Source organism: Monodelphis domestica, chromosome 4 (genome assembly GCF_027887165.1).
Source record: "Monodelphis domestica isolate mMonDom1 chromosome 4, mMonDom1.pri, whole genome shotgun sequence".
Classification (NCBI taxonomy): domain Eukaryota; kingdom Metazoa; phylum Chordata; class Mammalia; order Didelphimorphia; family Didelphidae; genus Monodelphis; species Monodelphis domestica.
Genome location: NC_077230.1, coordinates 180,319,999 through 180,340,642, shown reverse-complemented (window position 1 = coordinate 180,340,642; position 20,644 = coordinate 180,319,999). Strand labels below are relative to the sequence as shown.

General features: G+C 34.6%; 1 protein-coding gene across 11 annotated transcripts in view; it reads right to left on the bottom strand.

Moving 5' to 3' along the window:
* The window catches only part of UBR3 (ubiquitin protein ligase E3 component n-recognin 3), a 338,509-nt gene that overhangs the window by 107,376 nt on the left and 210,489 nt on the right, over window positions 1–20,644 (bottom strand). For 9 of the 11 annotated variants that reach the window (XM_056797275.1, XM_056797273.1, XM_056797277.1 and 6 more), the window contains 3 exons: window positions 14,946–15,158; window positions 11,962–12,098; window positions 603–688 (listed from right to left, as the gene is read on the bottom strand). In XM_056797275.1, the coding sequence (XP_056653253.1) occupies window positions 603–688; window positions 11,962–12,098; window positions 14,946–15,158 (436 nt within the window). The remainder of the gene's footprint in view (window positions 1–602; window positions 689–11,961; window positions 12,099–14,945; window positions 15,159–20,644) is intronic. The other 2 variants (XM_056797276.1, XM_056797278.1) reach the window with 1 other exon arrangement.

Genomic DNA, 20,644 nt, shown 5'->3' with positions numbered 1-20,644 from the left:
TTTGATGTTGCTCTTGTAAATGATGCAATTAAAATCAGGACTAACTGTAGCACTAAAATAATGCTCATAAAAATCTATTTTTAAGTATCAGAATTAGATTTCAATCACTACTATAACTACTACAAAGACCTTAAACCAAAAAAATACCTTTATCTGAAAAATTCATCCAGAAATTCTAAGAACATAGCAAAATAATATTATTTCAAATCATTTCTTATTTAATTAGTAATATGTTAGAAAGAGATCTACAGGCAAAAAAAAATAAATTCTATAAAATGTTTTCTTAAAACTATTCAGTGTAAAAGTTCCCCCTTAAAAGAACTAAAGTTTGGAATGGAAAAGCCAATTTATTTTTAAAGCTGGAAATACAGTCATTATTAATCCATTTGCTTTCCGAGTAGGTTATATTATACTATAAATATAGCTTAAAATCATGAAAATATGTGGTTAGCCTTGTAAAAATATAGTTGTAATATTAAAAGTTTATGAATTTAAAGAAATTTGAAGATTTTTAAGTTATTCTAAAAAATAAATATTATTTTATACTTTCTTAAAAAGTACAGTTTAAAAAATAACCGAATTTAATCATTTTAAATACTTACTCAAGCAAGATCGTTTGCCAGCTGTGCTTGCTCCACCTGAACACAAATTCCCTCCACGATGAATTAGCTCAAGTTCCAAATTGGTTCTAAAAATAAAGCATTAAAATAATTTTCAAAGTCATTAGGTCAAAAACTTAGGTTCTTTAGGGAGTTAAATGACAAAAACATATATACTCAAAAATGAAACCTCTCCTTCCCATTGCTATATGTGGAAATATAGTTCAATCAATACATTGATAATAATTATATATTTTTTACTGCTATTTAGGGGTAAATTCAGAAAAGGAGCTAATTCTGTCACCATTTTCTACATTTCAAATTGGCACCTGTAAAAAAAATTATATTTGTCACTATATAATTGTTGCCACGGTTCAACTTTGGCCTGTCCCTCAAAAAAAAAAAAAGACTAAAAATTGGGCCTTATGAGGGAAAAAAACCTCCAAAATACTTCATAAAACTTTGTATGTTCTTAATGAAAAAAGCATACAATGAATACATCTTAACCACTGATATTTTCATTAATACAAAATGCAAACATATATATTTTTTCTTGAGAGAAACAGATCAACTATCAGAATTCAGATATTTTAAATATTACAGACGCCATCACTAATTTAATAGTCTAACGACATCAAAGAACCATAAAAAACAATCTCTTTCATCAACCTCCAAGATAAATTCTTGAGAAAATACACAGATGACTATTAAGATTTATGAAAATTGGTACTAACATTAGTAATTTAACATTGTATTTGCAAAGTGCTTAAAAATTATTAGCTTACATCATGACAATAATTAGTATGTATATTTTAATTAGTTCTATAAATGAATTCAAGGAGAATCTGAAAAGTTACTGCTAAGTATCTAAATGGTCTAGTGAAATGCTAATTAATTATACCAAATTTATGCATAAAATTATGTATATTTAAATTGGATATTTTGAAATATTATTTTACCTTTCATAAAAAAAATCAGCCAGTATAAAATACTTTCTCTAAAACTATTTTATATACACATTTTTATTTTTCTGTTGCTGAAATTGAATAAATAATTTAGATGCAAGATATGGAATTTATATCAGTAACAAAAAAGACATCATTTAAAAATATTTACAAAACTTAAAACTGTTTTACAGTGCAGTGAGGAATAAATATACATTATTTTATTTATAAGAAAACATATGAAAATATTTGGGTTTTGAGTATGAAATATTTTGGTAAGGTGTTTCCATATTTTTGCTTCTAAAAATAATAACTCCTCAAAATATTAATATCCTTAAGTTGAGGCATTTGCTACTCGTTTCTGAAGGAATGCTTTAATCCTTTCTACTCAAGGGAAAAAAAAGCAATTTAACATTGATAATGTTCCTGCTCAGAGCTCCATCTGGTTGCTGCTGATAAGGGCATCTGTGTGACAAGGGAATTTTCCACTCTTCAGGCGATTTGCATTGCTCACTGAACTTCTAAAAACCTACCAGCAAAGAAGCAGGGACAAGGATTTCATATTAGTGGACAGAAAGCGAGCGGAGACCAGCATGTGTTCCTTCATCAATGGAATATAAATGAGATCAATATATTTTGTTTTCACAAATCTTCTGTTGCCTAAATCTGTAGAAAAAAATTAATGGCTATATTCTCTTATAAAAACTGAGATTGCCTAGATAGTATTTAAAAGAACTAGCCAGAAACAGTAACAATTTCTAATGAACCAGTCAGATCCAGAATTTTTTTACATTTGACTTTTCTAAGAGATACAAACAATATTATTAAAACAAAGGTTAAGTACACTTTCAGTTTTTCATTCTGTCATAAAGAGTAAGATACCTTAAAGTAACATACATCAACCATAGTTTAAATTTAAAGTATTCTGGAAAGATAGTTGCTGACTCTATTTTAAAGCTTTAGATAATGATGGAAAGATCACTGACCCAGCTTCTCTTGTAGTATGAAATGCCTATCCGAAGTTCTCACTTCATGCTCAGTACTTGGAAAATCTTGATAATATCAGGTACCACCTCTCATCACAAATTCCAATCCTATCTCAATCATGCCAAAGGTGATCTCTTATGTATATTCTTATTGTACATATATGAACCATAAATATATATTCTGTATATATACAAATAAGTTTTACAAAAAAGAAAAAGCATATTATATGCCCAATGTCTGACATTCTCTGACTGCTGAGACATTCACATAACTAAATCCACCCCATTCTTCTTTCTGAATTTTCTGAGCATCAAATGCATGGAGTGGGGTAAACTCTTGCATTCTATATTGTTTAATATAAATGGACACTTACTGTGATTTGGGAATAGAGGAAGAAAATCTCTTCAGTGTGAGAAAGAATTGAGGTCTGCTCTTCACAGCTAAATGATTTCACCTTTCCTCTGTCCCAAATCCTGATATAATAAAAATGGCCAACTATAAGAGCTCTCTTTCATGTGTCATTTGCCTATACACAAAATACTTTCTACATAATGAAACCGCTCTAATCTTTATCCTCACTTCTATTCCACAGATTTTATGTGTGCCAGGTTTTTACAACAATGAAAACGACTTCATTTTATCTATCATCCCTGTCGAGCATTCTCCCCTCCCATTACAGAGATTGTAGTGGCTATACCCAAAGCCCTCATTTACTCAGCAGTCCCCTATCAAACTATTCTACTCATCACTCTGTAAGAATAACCATAATCATTCTTGTTTCTGTGTCTTCACTCATGTTTTTTCCCTAATTGTCTTCCATTTTTTATTCACCTATCCAAAATTTATAGAATTATAAAATCTAGTACATGCTTCACCTCCTCAAAGTTATCCTTGGGCACTCCAACTTTTGGGAACTTCCTCTCAGTTTTTAAAATATTTATTATTTGTGCCACAATTCAGAACTTAATTTTATTATTTTGCATATTTGCTGTTATTTCATGTGTATTAGTTGTCTTCACAACAAGAAATTAAGATTCTTGATGGTAAGCACTATATCTTAATTTTTTTTTATATACCCCAGATACATTAACAAAATATTGCACAAAACAAAAACTCAGTAGTCTTTCTGATTTATTAAATGACATTTTCTTTTCTTGGTTAAAGGGCAAATGAAACCAATAACACAAGATTCTCTTGATCATCTTCATTCGTCTTACTTGGGTTTTTTTGGTTTGAGGTTTTGGTACCTAGTTAAATGCTAAATTCTTAGGCTCCTAAAGGCTCAATTTGAGGCATTCCAATTTTAACTCTACTGGTATTCCTTTATTTAAAAAAAATTAAATATTTGTCAAAATCTGGATTTACACAAAAAAGAATAATAATTTGCTTTCCAAAAATTTCTTTACTTTTTAAGAGAATTCATGATAAGGACTGTTTAGCAAACACTTATCATACACTTATCATGATTAAAATACAAATTTTAGATTTACAAATAAGTTTTCAGGAATATACAAAGTGAATAAGACAAGATATATCAATATGTTTTCTATCTTGAAAAGATAGGGCTATTGCTATTCATATGTTTGTGACCCTCAAATCTCTAATCCTGTCCTCTTACCTTCACTATAGTTCTGCATCCTAACATTTATAATATATTATCTCTGTCATAAGAGGTCTAGTGAATATCATCTGGTTGTGGAGGCAAAAAGATGTGAGTTAAAATCTCACTTCTGATCCATATTGGTTATGTGACCCTGGGCAACTCACTTAACCTCTTAGTGCTCTAGGCAACTATTTAAGACAAGAAATTGTAGGGAAGATGTTAGCCTGCATTTATAGTTTCCTCATCCTCACTTCCACATTTCTTATATCAAATCATAAGACTAGTCCTCATCCCTGTCATAAAATAGCTACAATCCACAAGCTAGGGGCTAGAATGTTTCAAAATAATCCCTGCAATTTTATTATTCCTTATTTTGATATAAACAGAATCAAATAATTTGGTGTTTGAGGAAGATATCTCTTGATCCAAACACAATCTTTCCTATCATATTCAAATATTTATTTGGAGATGTAATAAACCTTGAACAGATACATTTTGTTTCACTGAAATTCAAATCAATATATCTTTCAAATAACCTCATTACAAACCTCCCAGAAGTTAAAATCTAAAATTTTTTCTGAGTGCTCCAAGAAACTTAAAGTAAAAAGAGATGTACATTACACTAAATTCTATTGTTAGAAAACTCTAACAAATCATTATGTGAAGTAATTTCAGGGGCTAGAGTCACCCACTAAAATATTGTTCTTCCTTCTCCAAAAGAATTCAATTTCAAGAATAAATAGTAAACAATTAATAATATATCCATTTGGGAGAAATGGTCTTTAAGAAAGCAGAAATAAAGAGGTCTTTAAACCACTACCAACTTTTAACAGAAATTAATAACCAATAATTATAAAAAATAGTGGTTTTTAAAAATATTTAATTAACATATTTATTATTAAAATAACTTTAATACTTAGTTCAATTTAGTTCAACTCCTATCTGACTCTTCCATCTCAGTCTCATTTGTTAATCAACATCCCCATCCCAACCCTTTTCAGTATGCCCCCATATCTTTAACCCGGGCCTCTTCACTAACTCCATTCTCAGTGATTTCATTAGGTTCTAGAGTTTTAATTATTATCTATATGCAAATCTACATAACCATACCTAGTCCCTCATGCTCTAATTCTACATCACCAAATGCCCATTAGACATTTTGAACTGGATGTCCCATAGACATATCATATTCAACATGTCCAAAAGAGAAAACATTATCTTTCCCACCAAACACACAATTTTTCCCAACTTGTCTAGGTCTCTTGAGGGCACTACTCTTCTTCCAGTCATCCTCACCTACTCACTCTCCCATACCACATATTTTCCTTTTTCCAGTCTGCTGTCAAATCTTATCAATGCTACCTCCATAAAACACCTATTTTCTACTCAGATAGCCAGCACTTTCAATGAGACCCTCATTATCTCTTGTCTGGACTACTATAATAATAGCCTCTGAACTTGTTACTCGGTCTCAAGTCTCTTCCTATATCCATCCTCCACACAGCTGCCAAAGACATTCCTAATGCACAGTTTTGACCATATTACTCCATTGCTCAATAAACTCTACGGGCTTCTTAGTGCATCTAGAATCAAGAACAAAACCTTTTGTTAATCAGTAAAAGTCCTTCCCAACCTGGCATCAATTTACCTGAGTTCAGTTTATTATATATTACTTATGTTCCTGTATTTTTTTTTGTTCAGCCAACTTAGCCTTCTTGTTATTCCTAAGACATCGAACTCCTGTCTTTATACATAGAATGAATTTCTCTCTCTCTTCAGCTCTTATAATCCCTAGTTCCTTTCAGAGCATCTCAGTGACACCTTCTGCTTGATGTCTTTCCTGATCAACCCAGCTGAAAGTGACTTCCTCAACAAATTACCTTATACTTATATCTATATACATGTCTCTGAATAATAACCAACAAATGTTTATAAAATATTTTAAGGCTTACAAAGCAATAAAATGTAAACTTCTTGAAGATATGAATTGTTTCATTTTAATCTACATACCAACCCCCAGCACAGTATCTGGCACACAGAGCCTGAAAACAGGGATACTAATTATGTTGCTGTTAAAATAGTCTGAGCAAGAGGCCAGTGCCTAACTACAGTAGTGATAATGTGAGTAGAAAGTCGACAGAAGAGATGTTGTGACAATAGAATAAATAGGACCACAGAAGTTACTGCATATGGGGACTGAGGAAGAATGAAGAATTAAGGATGATCCTGAGGTGGCAAACTTAGATGTCTGAAGGATTGTGGCACCCACAACAGAAACAATGAAGTTAGTAACAATGCTAACTTTTAGATAAGCTTCATTAAGGACAAGTCGAGTTTGAGATTCTTATGGCATCTGTCCAATAGATGTTGGTGTTATGAGACTAAAATCATAAGATAATATTTAAATCTGAAAGAGCCCTTAAATGCCATATAGTATAACGTATTCATTCAGTAAATAGGGACACTTTAACCCACAGATGTCAAGTGACTTGTTTAAGGTTACATAGGTAGTTAGTGACAAATAGGATTGAACCCTACTCCTCTGACTCTAAATTCTTCCAACTAGATGCTAACTAAAACTTAAAAGAATAAAAGTTTCCATTATTATAACTATGTACTATGTAATTCAACTATGTTAGGGGAAGGAAATTTGTATTCTAAACAGTTCCCTTTCTTATAAGTGATATTTTAATTGGGTTTCAGGATTTCTTTTTAATTGCTTCAAGTGAATCTTAAGGTAAATAAACACCCAATGTGAATACTTTGTGGGAGTCTAACTCAAGAAAACAGAGGAGATATATTAGAAACATACTTCTCACTGTGAATCATTATTTTGAGATTTCAGCCTTACCCATCAAGAAAGGATTAGGGAAAGCCAAGAAACAAACATTATTGAGACAACAGTTTTTCTTTCTCCTACAAAAGTATCTGCAGTCTTATTGAACAATTTTTTTAACTCTTGCTCAGAATTCCTACTCTGTTCTGAAAACTTAATTGACCTAGAATGAATTCCTCATGTCCCCTCCTCCACACTTTTAGTCTTTGAATGTCATTACAGATTCTCTCCTTCTTCCTTCCATTCTGTGAGCATGAGTTTGCCTTCCTTATAAAGACTAATCCTTCCACCCGTGTCCTCGATTCCATTTTGCCTTCTATCTACTCCAAAACTGTACTTTGTGGATTAGCATCTTTTATCTCTTCCATTTCTCCTTCCTCATTTGTGAACACATTTGTTCAGGATTCCGGAATCAAGAAAAGAAGAACATTCCTTTGATCATAGACCTCCCCTCAAACTCTCTTTTTCACTTCCCTGATATACATCTAAAATAAAGAGCTTGTTCACTATTTCTACTTCCACTCCTTGATGCTCTGCAATGTGGTTTCTTTCTCCATCTCTACTGAAACCACTCTCTTCAAGGACAGCAGTGACCTAACTGCCAATTCCAAAGAGTTTTCCTGAATCTTCTTCATTTTATGTATGATCTCTACTTAAACATCTGATACTGTCAACCACCTCCTTCTTTGAATGGTCTGTGATTCTCTTGCTTCTGTAGTACTCAAGATCCATCTCCATTTTCTTCCTAACTCTCTAAACATCCACTCACCATTCCTTTTCTTCCTCTTACTTGGTAAATTTGGCTACCTTTCAGGCTCTGTCAATATCTCTATTCTCTCTCTATGTATCACTCCCTTGGCAATCTCATTCAAGCACATGGCTTCAAATAATACCTCTCCATGTGAATGGTTCCCAAATCAATCTTATCCCAAATTCCACTGACCTCTCCAGTTTTAATCTCCACAAACTTAATGTGTATTTTGATCTTTATATCCTACCAATAACTCAAACTCAATGGTAAAAACTAAAGTGATTATTTTTCTCACCATACTTATCTAGTCTCCTAACTTATCCAGCTCTACTGACATGATCATTGTTATCCCAGGTACTCAGGCTAAAAACACTGGTTTTATCATCAATTTTTCCATCTCTTGTATCCACCCCCACATCCAAACAAATACTATGTCCTATGAATTTAACTTCAGAAATATTTGTCATATCTGTCCATTCCTTTCTATTCCTATACTGACCAATGTAGTTGACTCACATATGTGAGTCATCAAAGTCAAAGGAATCATAATATTATTATAATTAGTCTTTTTCTTCTGTTTCTTTATTCATTGCAAGTGCCAAAACAATGTTCCCAATCATGGTTCTTTCCTGCTCAAAAACATTAAATAAATCCTATAAACATACTTTATATTTAGGCTCCTCCAAAATAAGGTTCTACTCTTCCCTTCCATTCTTATTACATTAACTCACCTTCACACACTCTATATTCCAATAAAACTTGACTACTAGCTATTATTCAATCTCATTCAGATTTCTCCATTCAGTTGCATCCACTGTCTCTGGTGACTGAAATAGCCTCCCCCTCTCTATCTCTGCCTGATAAAAATCTTTTTTTCTTCAAGACCCAAATGCTAAAATGCTACCTACTCTTTAAAGTGTACTCTCACTCCTCAACCAGAAGTGATTCTTCTCTCCCCATAATTTTCATGTCCATTTGACCTATCTATACATCTGTCTCATTCTAACTTGCATTATAATTACCTGTCTAAATCTCATAAACCTATTATCAACTCAAGTCTTTCTAACTCTAGGCCTGGTGCTCTATCTACTGCTCCACCTAGTGGCCCCAATGCATTTGTCTCATTCTAATTTGCATTATAATTATCTGTCTAAATCTCATAATCTTATAAGAACAATGAAGTAATGACTATGTTGCTTTTTCATCTTTGGAGAAGTAATTCAATTTTTTTTTTTAATTCACACTAATCATCCATGTGCAATGCACTGTGCTAAGTGTTGTTAGGTGTGGGTGGATACAAAGACAAAAAACAAAAACAAAACAATAAATAGTCACAGCCCTCCAGAAGCTAACATTCCACTGGGAATACAAAGAGAAAAAAGCATTACACTTTTCATCTTTGTATTCCCAACTTTTAGCACATGCTTTAAGGTGTTCAGTCATTTTGCCATTGTATCTGACTCTTTCTTGACCCTATTTGGGGTTTTTGTGGCAAAGATGCTTCAGCTAATTTTATAGATGACCTGAGGAAAACAGGGTTAAGTGGCTTGCCTAAAGTCACACAGCTAGTAAATGTCTAAGATCAAATTTGAACTCAGGTCTTCTTGACTCCAGACCTAGCACTGTATCCACAAGCACCACTTTGTTGTTCCTGCCTTAAGGTAATAGCTATTTAATAAAATTAAATTGGCTTAATCTGCTTTTTTTATCCACAAAATGTCAAAATAAGAGTTTGATATATGAGTTTTCTACAAAATTACTACTGGACAAAAAACCAACTCCTCACCCTCTACTATCCTCTTGAAAAATCATGGTCAGTATTTCAGTTCATCATTATGTTCTCTTTTTGGTTTAGTATGGTTAAGAGGTTTTTGTAAAGAGGGGAAAATGAACTTCAAAATTTAAAGTAATACATATATTTCTTAATGTATTACTTAGAGGAAAAGTGAGGTTGAAGTTTATGTACACAAGTACCCATTTATTCAAAATCCAAACCCTTGACCATCTCAAGTAATCTGAATTTTCTATACTTTAATAAGGGATAGGAACCAGGATGATGAGCTGATTTCATGAGCTTATTTTAAAAACCACATGAGCCCATTTCAGAGTATGTCTTAGAATCCATAAAGAATGTAATTTCCTATAATTACTGAATGCTTACAAATACCATATAGTGATCATAAAAACAACAGCTGATATTTATATACCAATTTAAAATTTAGGAAGCAATTTATAAACATTATCTCAGTTAAGAATAGAGGTAAGGCCTAATGAAAGCAATCAGATACTACAAGATCCTTGAAAATGCTCTCCATGGGCAACTCTCAGATAACCAGAATAATAAAGAAGTAGAATATCACATTTACTATTACTCTGGAAGTATAATGTATTCAAATGATGTCATCTTTTTACATAAACTATGTACTAACCACCTGAGTTTCAAATAACAATGAAAATTGTGCATCTTTTTAAATTTTCATTATCCCCTCAGTATATAATTTATTATTCCATGGAGCTATAAAACAAGCTAAATACTACTATCCTTCATTGACAGTATGTTGAACAGTATATTTCTCATTTTAAAATTTACTTTGGTTCTATGACCAATTCTTGTCATTTTCAATATCATGTTTTGTGTTTAGCCTTGGGCACGTCATTTAATCTCTCTGAACTTCAGTATCATCATCTAAAAAATGAGGATGACAATATTTTTATTTCTAGCCTCCTACAGTTTTTGTGTGGGCCAAGCGAGATAATGTACATAAAGGACTTTTAAAAATCATATTAGTATTATGTTATTTGACTCAGTCTCCAGTTTGTATTTATGTTTGTCACTTATTCCCAAGGAGTTTGGCCACTACCTGGCCCTGGTGCTACCCTTCCTGGAGTGAGCAGGGTAGCTAACATATGACCCCACAGCTTGTATCACTTTCAGAAGCAAGGGCTTAAAGAAATATATTACTATTTTCTTAACAAATTAAAGTCTTCTATTATTAATATGTAACTCTGAAGTAAGTTTTTTATTAAAGGCTGGCTACAACATATAAATCAAAGGTTTCCCTTCAAAGCAATAATAGGTAAAGAAAAGGCCTGTAGGTCAAACAAGAACCTTAAACAAACACTAGAATAGGATCATGACAATTCCAAAGGATCCACAAAAAAAAAAATGTTCTCCTCCCCCACCCACCCACTTAAAGAATGAACTGATGAACTCTTGAGGGCAGATGGAAGCATACTTTTTTCATTTTCTTGCTTTTTTGTTTGGTTGATTGTTTTTGCAACATGGTTAATAAAGAAATATGTTTTGCATGACTTCATATATATATATATATAATTGAACGCATATTGCTTGCTAGGTTTTTTTTATTTTAAATAGGGTCATAAAAGTAGAGAGACTGTATCAAATGCGACAGAAAAGGGCTAGCCAAAAAAAAAATCTTTAGTTGATTATCAATTTCTCTTCTTGCCATTATTTCCCTTGAAACAAACTCCTACAATTTCCAAATAGACATACTTCTCAATGCTTCACATCTACTAATAAATAAGGTTATTTTCATCTAATTTGGGAGATGAAGGGCAACCAAAGCCCATCTGCATCCTTCTAGCTTCAATTTGAGGAATATGGCTAGCTTTCTCTTCTTTCATTTCACTCTCTAGTCCAATTCAGCTACTTTTCAAATGCCATCTCTAAAGGCTATTTAAAAAAAGAAAAACTTTAAAAATAATTTTAAAAAATTTTTAATTCTCTTCTCTGGGCTTATTTGTAGGATGCACAAGATGGAAAAAGTTTAGCTTTCTTCTCTTTTTCTTCTTCATTACTCAGGTTAATACAATGCTTTAGGAAACAGGTTGTCTCTTTTTGCCAATAGGACTAACAAATGGAAAACAGTGATTTCTAATGTGTAACAGAACCTTTTTAACCATAACCAACTCATTCTGAATTATATAATTTGGAATATGCACTAACAATCCCTCCTTCCCTATTCTATAATGTTTAATTCAATACAAAATATAAAAATATTCCCAGGGTTTTTTAAGCCATCTAAATAAGATTTGATTTCCATAGGCATGGTAGGAAGTTCTCAACAAGAACAATGATTTAATCCATAAGTAAAGAAAATATATAAGATATCCATCCTGTTAAACAAACCCTAATGACTACAAAAATAAAGGTCTATTCAACAACACCAATGAGGAACAACAACTGAGAAAACTCTTAGAAAATTAAATATTGTACTTACCTAGCTACAGAGTACATAAAGAGAAAATCATTGTCTGGTGAGCCAGGAGTCTTGCTATAGTCTGTGTATTTCTTTTGTGTAGTACTTTTGATATCCTTCATTACAGATTCCATTTCTTTACTTAAGTTGGTTTCTGACTAACAATAACAACAAAAAAAAGTACACTATATTTTACATTTGTCAACAAAAGGACAATACAAACATGTATATAAGACATCAGAAAATTAAAATTTGTAAACTTGTAAATGTAGTACAACATACATAAATACGGAGGGCACTATTAAGTGCTTACCATGTGGCATGCATTGTGCTTAATACACTTTAAAATACTTTTATGACATGAAATAAAATGATAAAAGGTTTCTCCCTCTCTTATTTTATGACATCCTCTGGGATTTGACAGATGAAGTTTAATCTCTATGCAAGTGAAGGGTCTAATTTATCATTTAATGTTTTTTCTTGGAACTTTGGCTCATATTTTAGAGAAAAAAACTGAAGCCATTCACTAAAATCTTCCTCTTCCTCATCTCTTATCATTCAGAAGCTTCTGCCACTACTTCTCCTTCATTCCTGCCTCACACAAAGAAGGCCCAATCCTCCAACTGCAAAAGCAACTCATCTATTCTGCCTCCTCCAATTGTCCCTTCTGTTATCCCTTATCTCTCAATTATCTTCAATCTCTCCCCTCCCTGTGTACTGTCTACTTCTTTATTGCCTACAAATATGCCCTGGTCTATTTGATCCTATTCCTACTAATTACTGTCCTATATCTCTTCTGCTCTTGGTAGTCAGATTCATTGAAAAAGGTCATGTACAATAAATGCCTCCACTTTCACTCCCCACACTCTCTTAATACCTTACAATCATCCAGTATAATCATTCTACCAAATTTCTCTCTACAAAGTAAACAATAATATCAACTGCCAAAAAAAACCCAATGGTCTTTTCCCAATCTTCATTCATTTTGATCTTTCTTCATCCTTTGGCATGTTCTTTATACTCTCTTCTCTCTAGGTGTTTGGAACACTACTCTCTTCTGCCTCTCCTACTTACTTTCTTGGTCTCCATTACCAGATCCTTCTACAGACTATGCCCTACAATCTAGATGTACCATAGAGTTCTGTCCTGGGTCCTCTTCTCTTCTCTCTCTATACTACATTTGAGCTTATCAGCTCCCATGAATTTAATTTTCATCTCAATACTGACACTCAAATCTACCTATCCTGCACTAACCTCCCTGTAGATCTTCAGTCACATCTCCAACAGCCTTTCAGATGTCTCAAACTACATCTCCAAGGGGTATCTTAAACCCAATGAGTCCAAAATTAAGGTCATTATGTTTCATCCTACCCATCTTCCCTCACATCTCTTAACTTCCCTGACTTTAATTTCTAGCACAAAACCATCCTCCCAGTCCTCAGACTCATAAGGTTGGTGTCATCCTTTACTCTGCACCATTTCTCACTCACCCATTTTCAATCTTTAGCAACACCTGTGGATTTCACCTTCGCAACATCTCTCAAATGTGCCTCTTTCTCTCCTCTGACATTGCCATAACCCTGGTAAAATCTGTCTGCCTACCTCAAGTCTCTCCCTACTCCAATCCTTCCTCCATTCAACCACTAAAGTGGCTTTCCTAAGGTGTAGACCAATCATGTCAGCTCCACTACCCCTTCTCCACTCAATAAACTTCAATGGCCCCTTATTACCTCCAGGATCAATCTGTTTGGCCCTTCATAACAAATTCCCCTTTCTAGCTATCTTACACCTAACTCCCCTCCACATATTCTTTAGTCCAGTGATACTGGCTTCCTAATATTCCTTCTCTCAACTCCAGGCATTTTCCTCTAGCTGTCCCCTATGCCTGGAAAGCTCTATCTTTTTATCTTTGCCTAATGGCTCCTTTCAAGTCTCAATTAAAATCCAAACTTCTACAGAAAGTCTTTCCCAACCCTTCTAAAGTATGGTTCCCTCCCTCTTCTAATTATTTCCTATTTTTCCTGTAAATAGGCTACTTACTCTCCCATTCAATTGTGAATTCTTGGAGGGCAATCACTGTCTTTTGCCACTTTTTTTTTAATCCCTAGTACTTAGTACAGTGCTTGGTATATAACCAGCACTTAGTAAAAGTTATTGACTTACTGACTAACTTTTAAAATAATAAAGGCTACTTCACTTTAAGAAAAACTAATACATACAAATTTTAATATGCTACAAGAGAATGTCACCTAACAAAAGAAATTATTTTTAAATGAAAAGAGGAATATATATTATTTCTTATTGGCTCCCCAAGAGTATTTTGAATTACTCAATTTAGAAAAATTGAAAACATTTAACTTTTCATAAATATATTTATCTAATAAGGCCAGGAATAACTATACAATGGAGGCTTATTCCCTTATGAGTCTGGACTCAAAAATTATTTTAAACGTAAAATTGTATTATAAGGGCATATTTATATTGGTTAACATCACAGAACAAAAATCTAAGAAAAAACACAGTATCCATGATGAAACAATTATAATATAGGAATTTGTGTAACAGGGAAGCTCCAAGTTGTTAGGATATTTAATAGATAATCTTTTTCAAATGTATTGTTTTATAAATATTAATACATATATGTAATTCTGTATAAAACATATTAAAAACTATACATGTAAACTAGACTGTGCTTTTCATCAGAGAAATAATATTGAAATGTATATATATCAGTTCTACGAAAAGTACCTAACCATATGTAAACATATGGATTTTCACATTCTATAAAATGCAATATTAAAACTATAAGAATTTAGACAGACAATAATTACAGCCTTCAGGAATATGTTCTATTATTCTTCCTTTTCCTTAATAAAATGACAGAAGTCAGAACTTTTCAAGCAATTTCCTATAAATTCATAAAAAACAGAAATGAGTCAAAAGAGACTGAATAAAAAGGAACGCTGAAAAATAGAAGCAAATTAATAAGGATCTTTCTGCCTTACACTGATGCTTACTGGGAAAATTCCCAGCTGTTCTTGAAGTTCTTCAACCTCTTTTATAAGCTCTTGCATGCTCTTGTTACTATGACACTGCCAAAGGCTATTTTCCACATTGTTTCCAGGATAACATGGAAGAACACTGTTAGCAAATTGACGACAGAGTGGGCATGTGAATTCTCCTTTCTCCACTGAGAAACCTTGAAGAACTTGGTCATTCTAAAAAAAGAAAATAAATATTATAGTTGTGCTAATAAATAGGTGTATTTACAGAAAGAAAAAGCTATAATATTACATTTCTGAAGAGGTTTTTTTTGAGGGAATTAACTACAAAAATAAAAGAAATATACATTTGGTTATCTTAACACAAACACACACAAATATCATGTTTCAAGTACCCTCGTGAACAACAAAAAATATCATCTGTCAAGAAATTTTTCAAATTACAGTCACACAAATACTACTTTTCCTGATGAAATAGTTTAAAATGGCATTTTGAGTTCAGCCTCAAATATACTAATTAGAATGCTACCAAATAAAATTAACTCCCTCTGAGAGGGAAGGGGGAGGTGTATATATTGGGAAATATAGATATAGGATACAGTATAAAAACAAAAGATGAATAAAAATTTTCTTTTAAAAAACTATAATGTAGCCTCACAGGCTATCAATTGTGGAGAATGAGATTTATTTAGATTAGAGAATGACAAACTAAAAATATTTAATAAAGAATTGATCAACTTCCCACACAAATACTCCATTGTTTTGTTTCCATTACATTGAAGGGATTAATAGTGTAGCCCTTCTCTGTAAAAATTTTTAACTCTCCCTTCATACGAAAGAAGTCAGAAGGTTTATTATTCTTTTATGGGGTATTTATGGCACCTTACTGTAAATTTGGGATGAAGTATGTATTTCTCAGTTTCTAAACTTTTTCTGTGTTGTATGCTAGCCTTTGCATGTCATCTGTGCCTTCTATAAAACTCCCAAAAAATTTCCATTTAATTTCCTAAGCTATCTCATGATAAATTGAAACATCAATAGGAAAAAGGTTATATGGAAGGGATAATTATTTATATTAAAAAATCATAACTGACAGTGAATAGAATTATCCCATTGTTTAAGGTACTCCTTGGTTTAAATTTAAAGACCTTTTAAAAAATAAATTAGGATTGAAAAAATAATAATCTTAGGGCTCCTAAAAAAATTCCATTTCTAATAATACTTCTAATATTAAAACACGGGGATCCAACATGTGTCATTGATAAGGGCAATCACTGATACTGCAGAAGAAAAGGAAAGAATCACATTTTAATACAAACAAAGGCATATATTACAGACCCAGTCTGGAAACAGAATTTTCAATATTGCAAAAATCCAAATTGTTGAGACAGAAATATGCATAAAATTTATTTACCTGAAGCTTTCCCTTTTTTATAAGTAGTATGGAGTTTATCCCCATTTACTGTGATGCATTTGGCAGGGTCAGAAACAATAAGGGAATTGTGTCAATTACAATGAAAGATTGGCGACCTCCCTGCCTTAAATTGTTTTGAAATCTCTTTTAAAGAGACTTTGAAATCTCACTTATTAGAACAGCATTGACCTAAATGCTTATTCCTTCTCAATTAAATAGTACAAAACATATTTAGTCAGCTCACTGTTACCTTGAACCAAGGTCTCTTAAATGATATAATCTTCTTGTTTATCCACAATGAGCAATAGTATGCAAAAATCCATAGGTGGCTCAAGGTCGAGGTAAGCCCCATAACAAGATCCAATAAACACAGGGTAAGATACTAGCCAGTAAGCCGTAGAAATCATAACCTAAAGAATAAAGAGGGCCTATTGTCCTATTTATCCTTTTCAAGAAAGATATATTAGTGAGGCAATTACAGGAATAACTAGATCTGTTTCTTCTACACTGGAAGTTAAGACTGTTATTTTTCAAATCTCTCAAATATACATTTATTGTGACGACTGTATAGTGCCCATGGTGAGTAAAGAAAAAAAAATATCAGTAAAGGTGGAAGCCATAAAGAATATGCTTTGGGTAGACAAGTGAACAATTGTGATGACGAAGATAATTATGATTAAACATCCAGAATAAGCAGTAGGTATTATAGCCATGGCAGTAGACAGTATAGCCCAGAAAAAAACTATCTTTTGATTTGATTCATATGCTTTGTTTATCCATCAGACAGAAAGTGATATGCTATAAACAGTTAAATCTTTACTTAGAAAAAAGCATGTCCAGGAATACTATGAGCAGTTCAAGAAACTAAGGTAAATTCTGTACCTCAGAGAGAAAATAAGAGACAAGATCAAGAATGGAATGTCTTCAAGAATAGGCAGGTAAGAAGATGGCGGCCTAGAAGTAGCAGAAGTTCAGACCTCTGAATACCCTTCCTAACTGATCACACACTGAATGCTCCCAGGGGATTAAAAAAACAAATTTAAAAACAAGACAGAGCCAAGGAACCCTCTTGCTGGACCTAATTCAAAAGGTACGCCCCCCGAAAAGCCAGAATCCATGAACACTCATGTTTAAGGAGAAGGAAAAAGGAAGGTCCCAGGACCGATCCCCCCTCCCACCCAGAGCTCTGAGACTCCAGCGGCAGCAGGAACTGCTGGGCGGTCAAAGGTGCTGGTCTGGAGGGCGTACCCTGCGAGCAGGGCAGTGCCAAGCTCAGAACTTCCAGCACAGACGGCAGGGAAGGAGCTAGAGAGGGAGCATAGACCTGGAAACCTGGCCAGAGCTGTGGAGATCCTCCATATTTGCTCCAGCCTTACAGGAAGTTTTGGACTCAGAGCACACCCAGCCCAACTAAGCTGAACTTAATCCCATCAAAAGTCTCCAAAACTCAGGGAAGCCCAGGCTCCACACCCATCCTTATTGACTGCTGGACTTTAATCCAATCAAAAGCCTCCAGAGGACAGGGAAGCTCAAACCCCAACAAACCTCCAACAGAGACTACACCAAGAGATCTCCTGTTAAAGCTCCAAGAGGGGAAACTGACAGAAGCCCCCAAAACCAAAAAAATGAGAGGAGCAAGAGCACAGACAAATACAGTAAAGAAGGGGTGAAACAGCAAACAACAGAAAAAGAAGAAAGAAACTACAATAGATAGCTTCCACTCAGCAAACGGAACAGAGGGGGAGAGATCAGCAAACGATAAATCAGAAATCCCAGTGAATTGGATACAGGCTGTGGAAGAACTCAAAATACAATTAAGAGAGGCTGAAGACAATTGGGAAAAGAACTTAAAAATTAAGATAAGTCATCTGGAAACAGAGGCACTTGAACTAAAACGAGAAAATAGTGTCCTGAAAGCCAAAATCAACTAGCTAGAAAATGAGGCAAAGGAGATGAAAGATGAGGTAAGAGATGAAAGATGACCTTCAAAGAAAATCAGACCAGAAGGAAAAGGATGACCAAAAAGCCAGGGATGAAATCCAGTCTTTAAGAACCAGAATACAACAACTGGAATTAAGTGACCTCACAAGGCAGCAGGACACTATAAAACAAATGAAAAGAATGAAAAAATTGAGGGAAATATGAAGCATCTCGTTCACAAAACAGACGTTTTAGAAAATCATTCGAGAAGAAACAATTTAAGAATCATTGGTATAGACTTCCGGTCAATATGGCTGTGTAGAAGCAGCGAAACTTCAGACTTCGGAAACCCTTCCTTACCGATCGCAAACAGAGTGCTCCTAGGCCACCGAAACTCAAGCTGAACAACAGGATAGACCTGCGGAAACCTCCTCCTGGACCTGGATCAAAAAAGGTACCACACCCCAAAAGCCAGAACCCTAGATCACTCGGAACTAAGGGGTAGACAGAAAGAAGGTCCCAGGAACCATCCCCCCCAACCCAGAATGCTGAGCCCACGGCAGCAGCGGGAACCTCAGGGCTCTGAGGACTCACCTTGAAAGCAACCTGAACCAGTCTCTGGGGCACCCAACACAGACGGCAGGGAAACATAGAGAGAAGGGGGAAGCCTGTAGCCCCCTGGCTGGGTCCTTCTATCTGAGTCTCAAGGGAGGTCCCAGCTTTAGGGCACCAGATGAACCCAATCCCATCAGGAGCCCTCAGAGCTACTGAAAGGACAGAAAACTCAGGGCTGGCAAAGGGGTTGCTCTGAAGAGCTTACCTTGAAAGTAACCCGGGCCAGTTTCCAGGCATTCAACACAGACTGTGGAAGAGGAGGTTGCTGCTTTTTTTTTCTTCCTTTTTTTTGGCTCAGGGATCATTAGGCCCACACCACCTGAACCTAATCCCATCAGGAGCCCTCAGAGTCCAGGCAAGCCACAACCCCTCCCCCCTTAGAAAGCAGGGTCTTCTGAAAAAAAACAGAAACCTAGAGGCGAAGTCAAGATGGCAGCCTAGAAGGAACATAGACCTGGCAGTCTGGCCAGAGCTTTGGAGATCCTCCATATCTGCTCCAGCCTTACAGGAAGTTTAAAACTCAGAGTAAATGCAGCCCAACTAAGCTGAACTCAATCCCATCAAAAGTCTCCAGAACACAGGGAAGCCCAGGCTCCCCATCCATCCTCATTGACTGCTGGACTTTAAGCCAATCAAAAGCTTCCAGAGGACAGGAAAACTCAAACCCCCAACAACCCTCCATCAGAGATTACACCAAGAGATCCTCTGTTAAAGCTCCAAGAGGGGAGACTGATAGAAGTCCCCAAAAAAACAAAAAAAAAATGAGAGGAACAAGAGCACAGACAAATACGGGGAGGAAAGAAGGGGTGAATTTGAACAAACAACAGAAACAGAAGAAACTACAATAGACAGCTATTACTCACCAAATGGAACAGAGGGGGAGAGATCAGCAAACGATAAACCAGAAATCCCAGCGAATTGGATACAGGCTGTGGAAGAACTCAAAACACAACTAAGAGACACTGAAGACAACTGGGAAAAGAACTTAAAAATTAAGATAAGTCATCTGGAAACAGAGGCACTTGAACTAAAACAAGAAAATAGTGTCCTGAAAGCCAAAATCATCCAGCTGGAAAATGAGGCAAAGGAGATGAAAGACGAGGTAAAGAGGATGAAAGAAGATCTTCAAAGAAACTCAGACCAGAAGGAAAAAGACGACCAAAAAGCCAGAGATGAAATCCAATCTTTAAGAACCAGAGTAAAACAACTAGAATCAAGTGACCTCACAAGGCAGCAGGACACTATAAAACAAAACAAAAAGAAAAAAAATTGAGGAAAATGTGAAGCATCTCATTCACAAAACAGACGATTTAGAAAATCGTTCAAGAAGAGACAATTTAAGAATAATTGGACTACCAGAAGACCACGACAAAAGAAAAAGCCTGGACATAATACTGGAGGAAATCATCCAGGAAAACTGTCCCGAAATCCTAGAACAAGAGGGGAAAGGGGAGATTGAAAGAATCCACAAATCACCCCCTGTATTTAATCCCCAATGGACAACACCAAGAAATGTTATAGCCAAATTCAAAAACAATCAGATGAAAGAACAGGTATTACAAGCTGCCAAGAAGAAACCATTCAGATACCATGGAAACATGGTGAGGATAACACAGGATCTGTCTGCATCCACACTGAAGGACCGAAAGACATGGAATATAATATTTCGGAAAGCAAGGGAACTAGGCCTACAGCCAAGAATAAAATACCCATCAAAACTGACTATATTCTTACAGGGGAAAGTATGGTCATT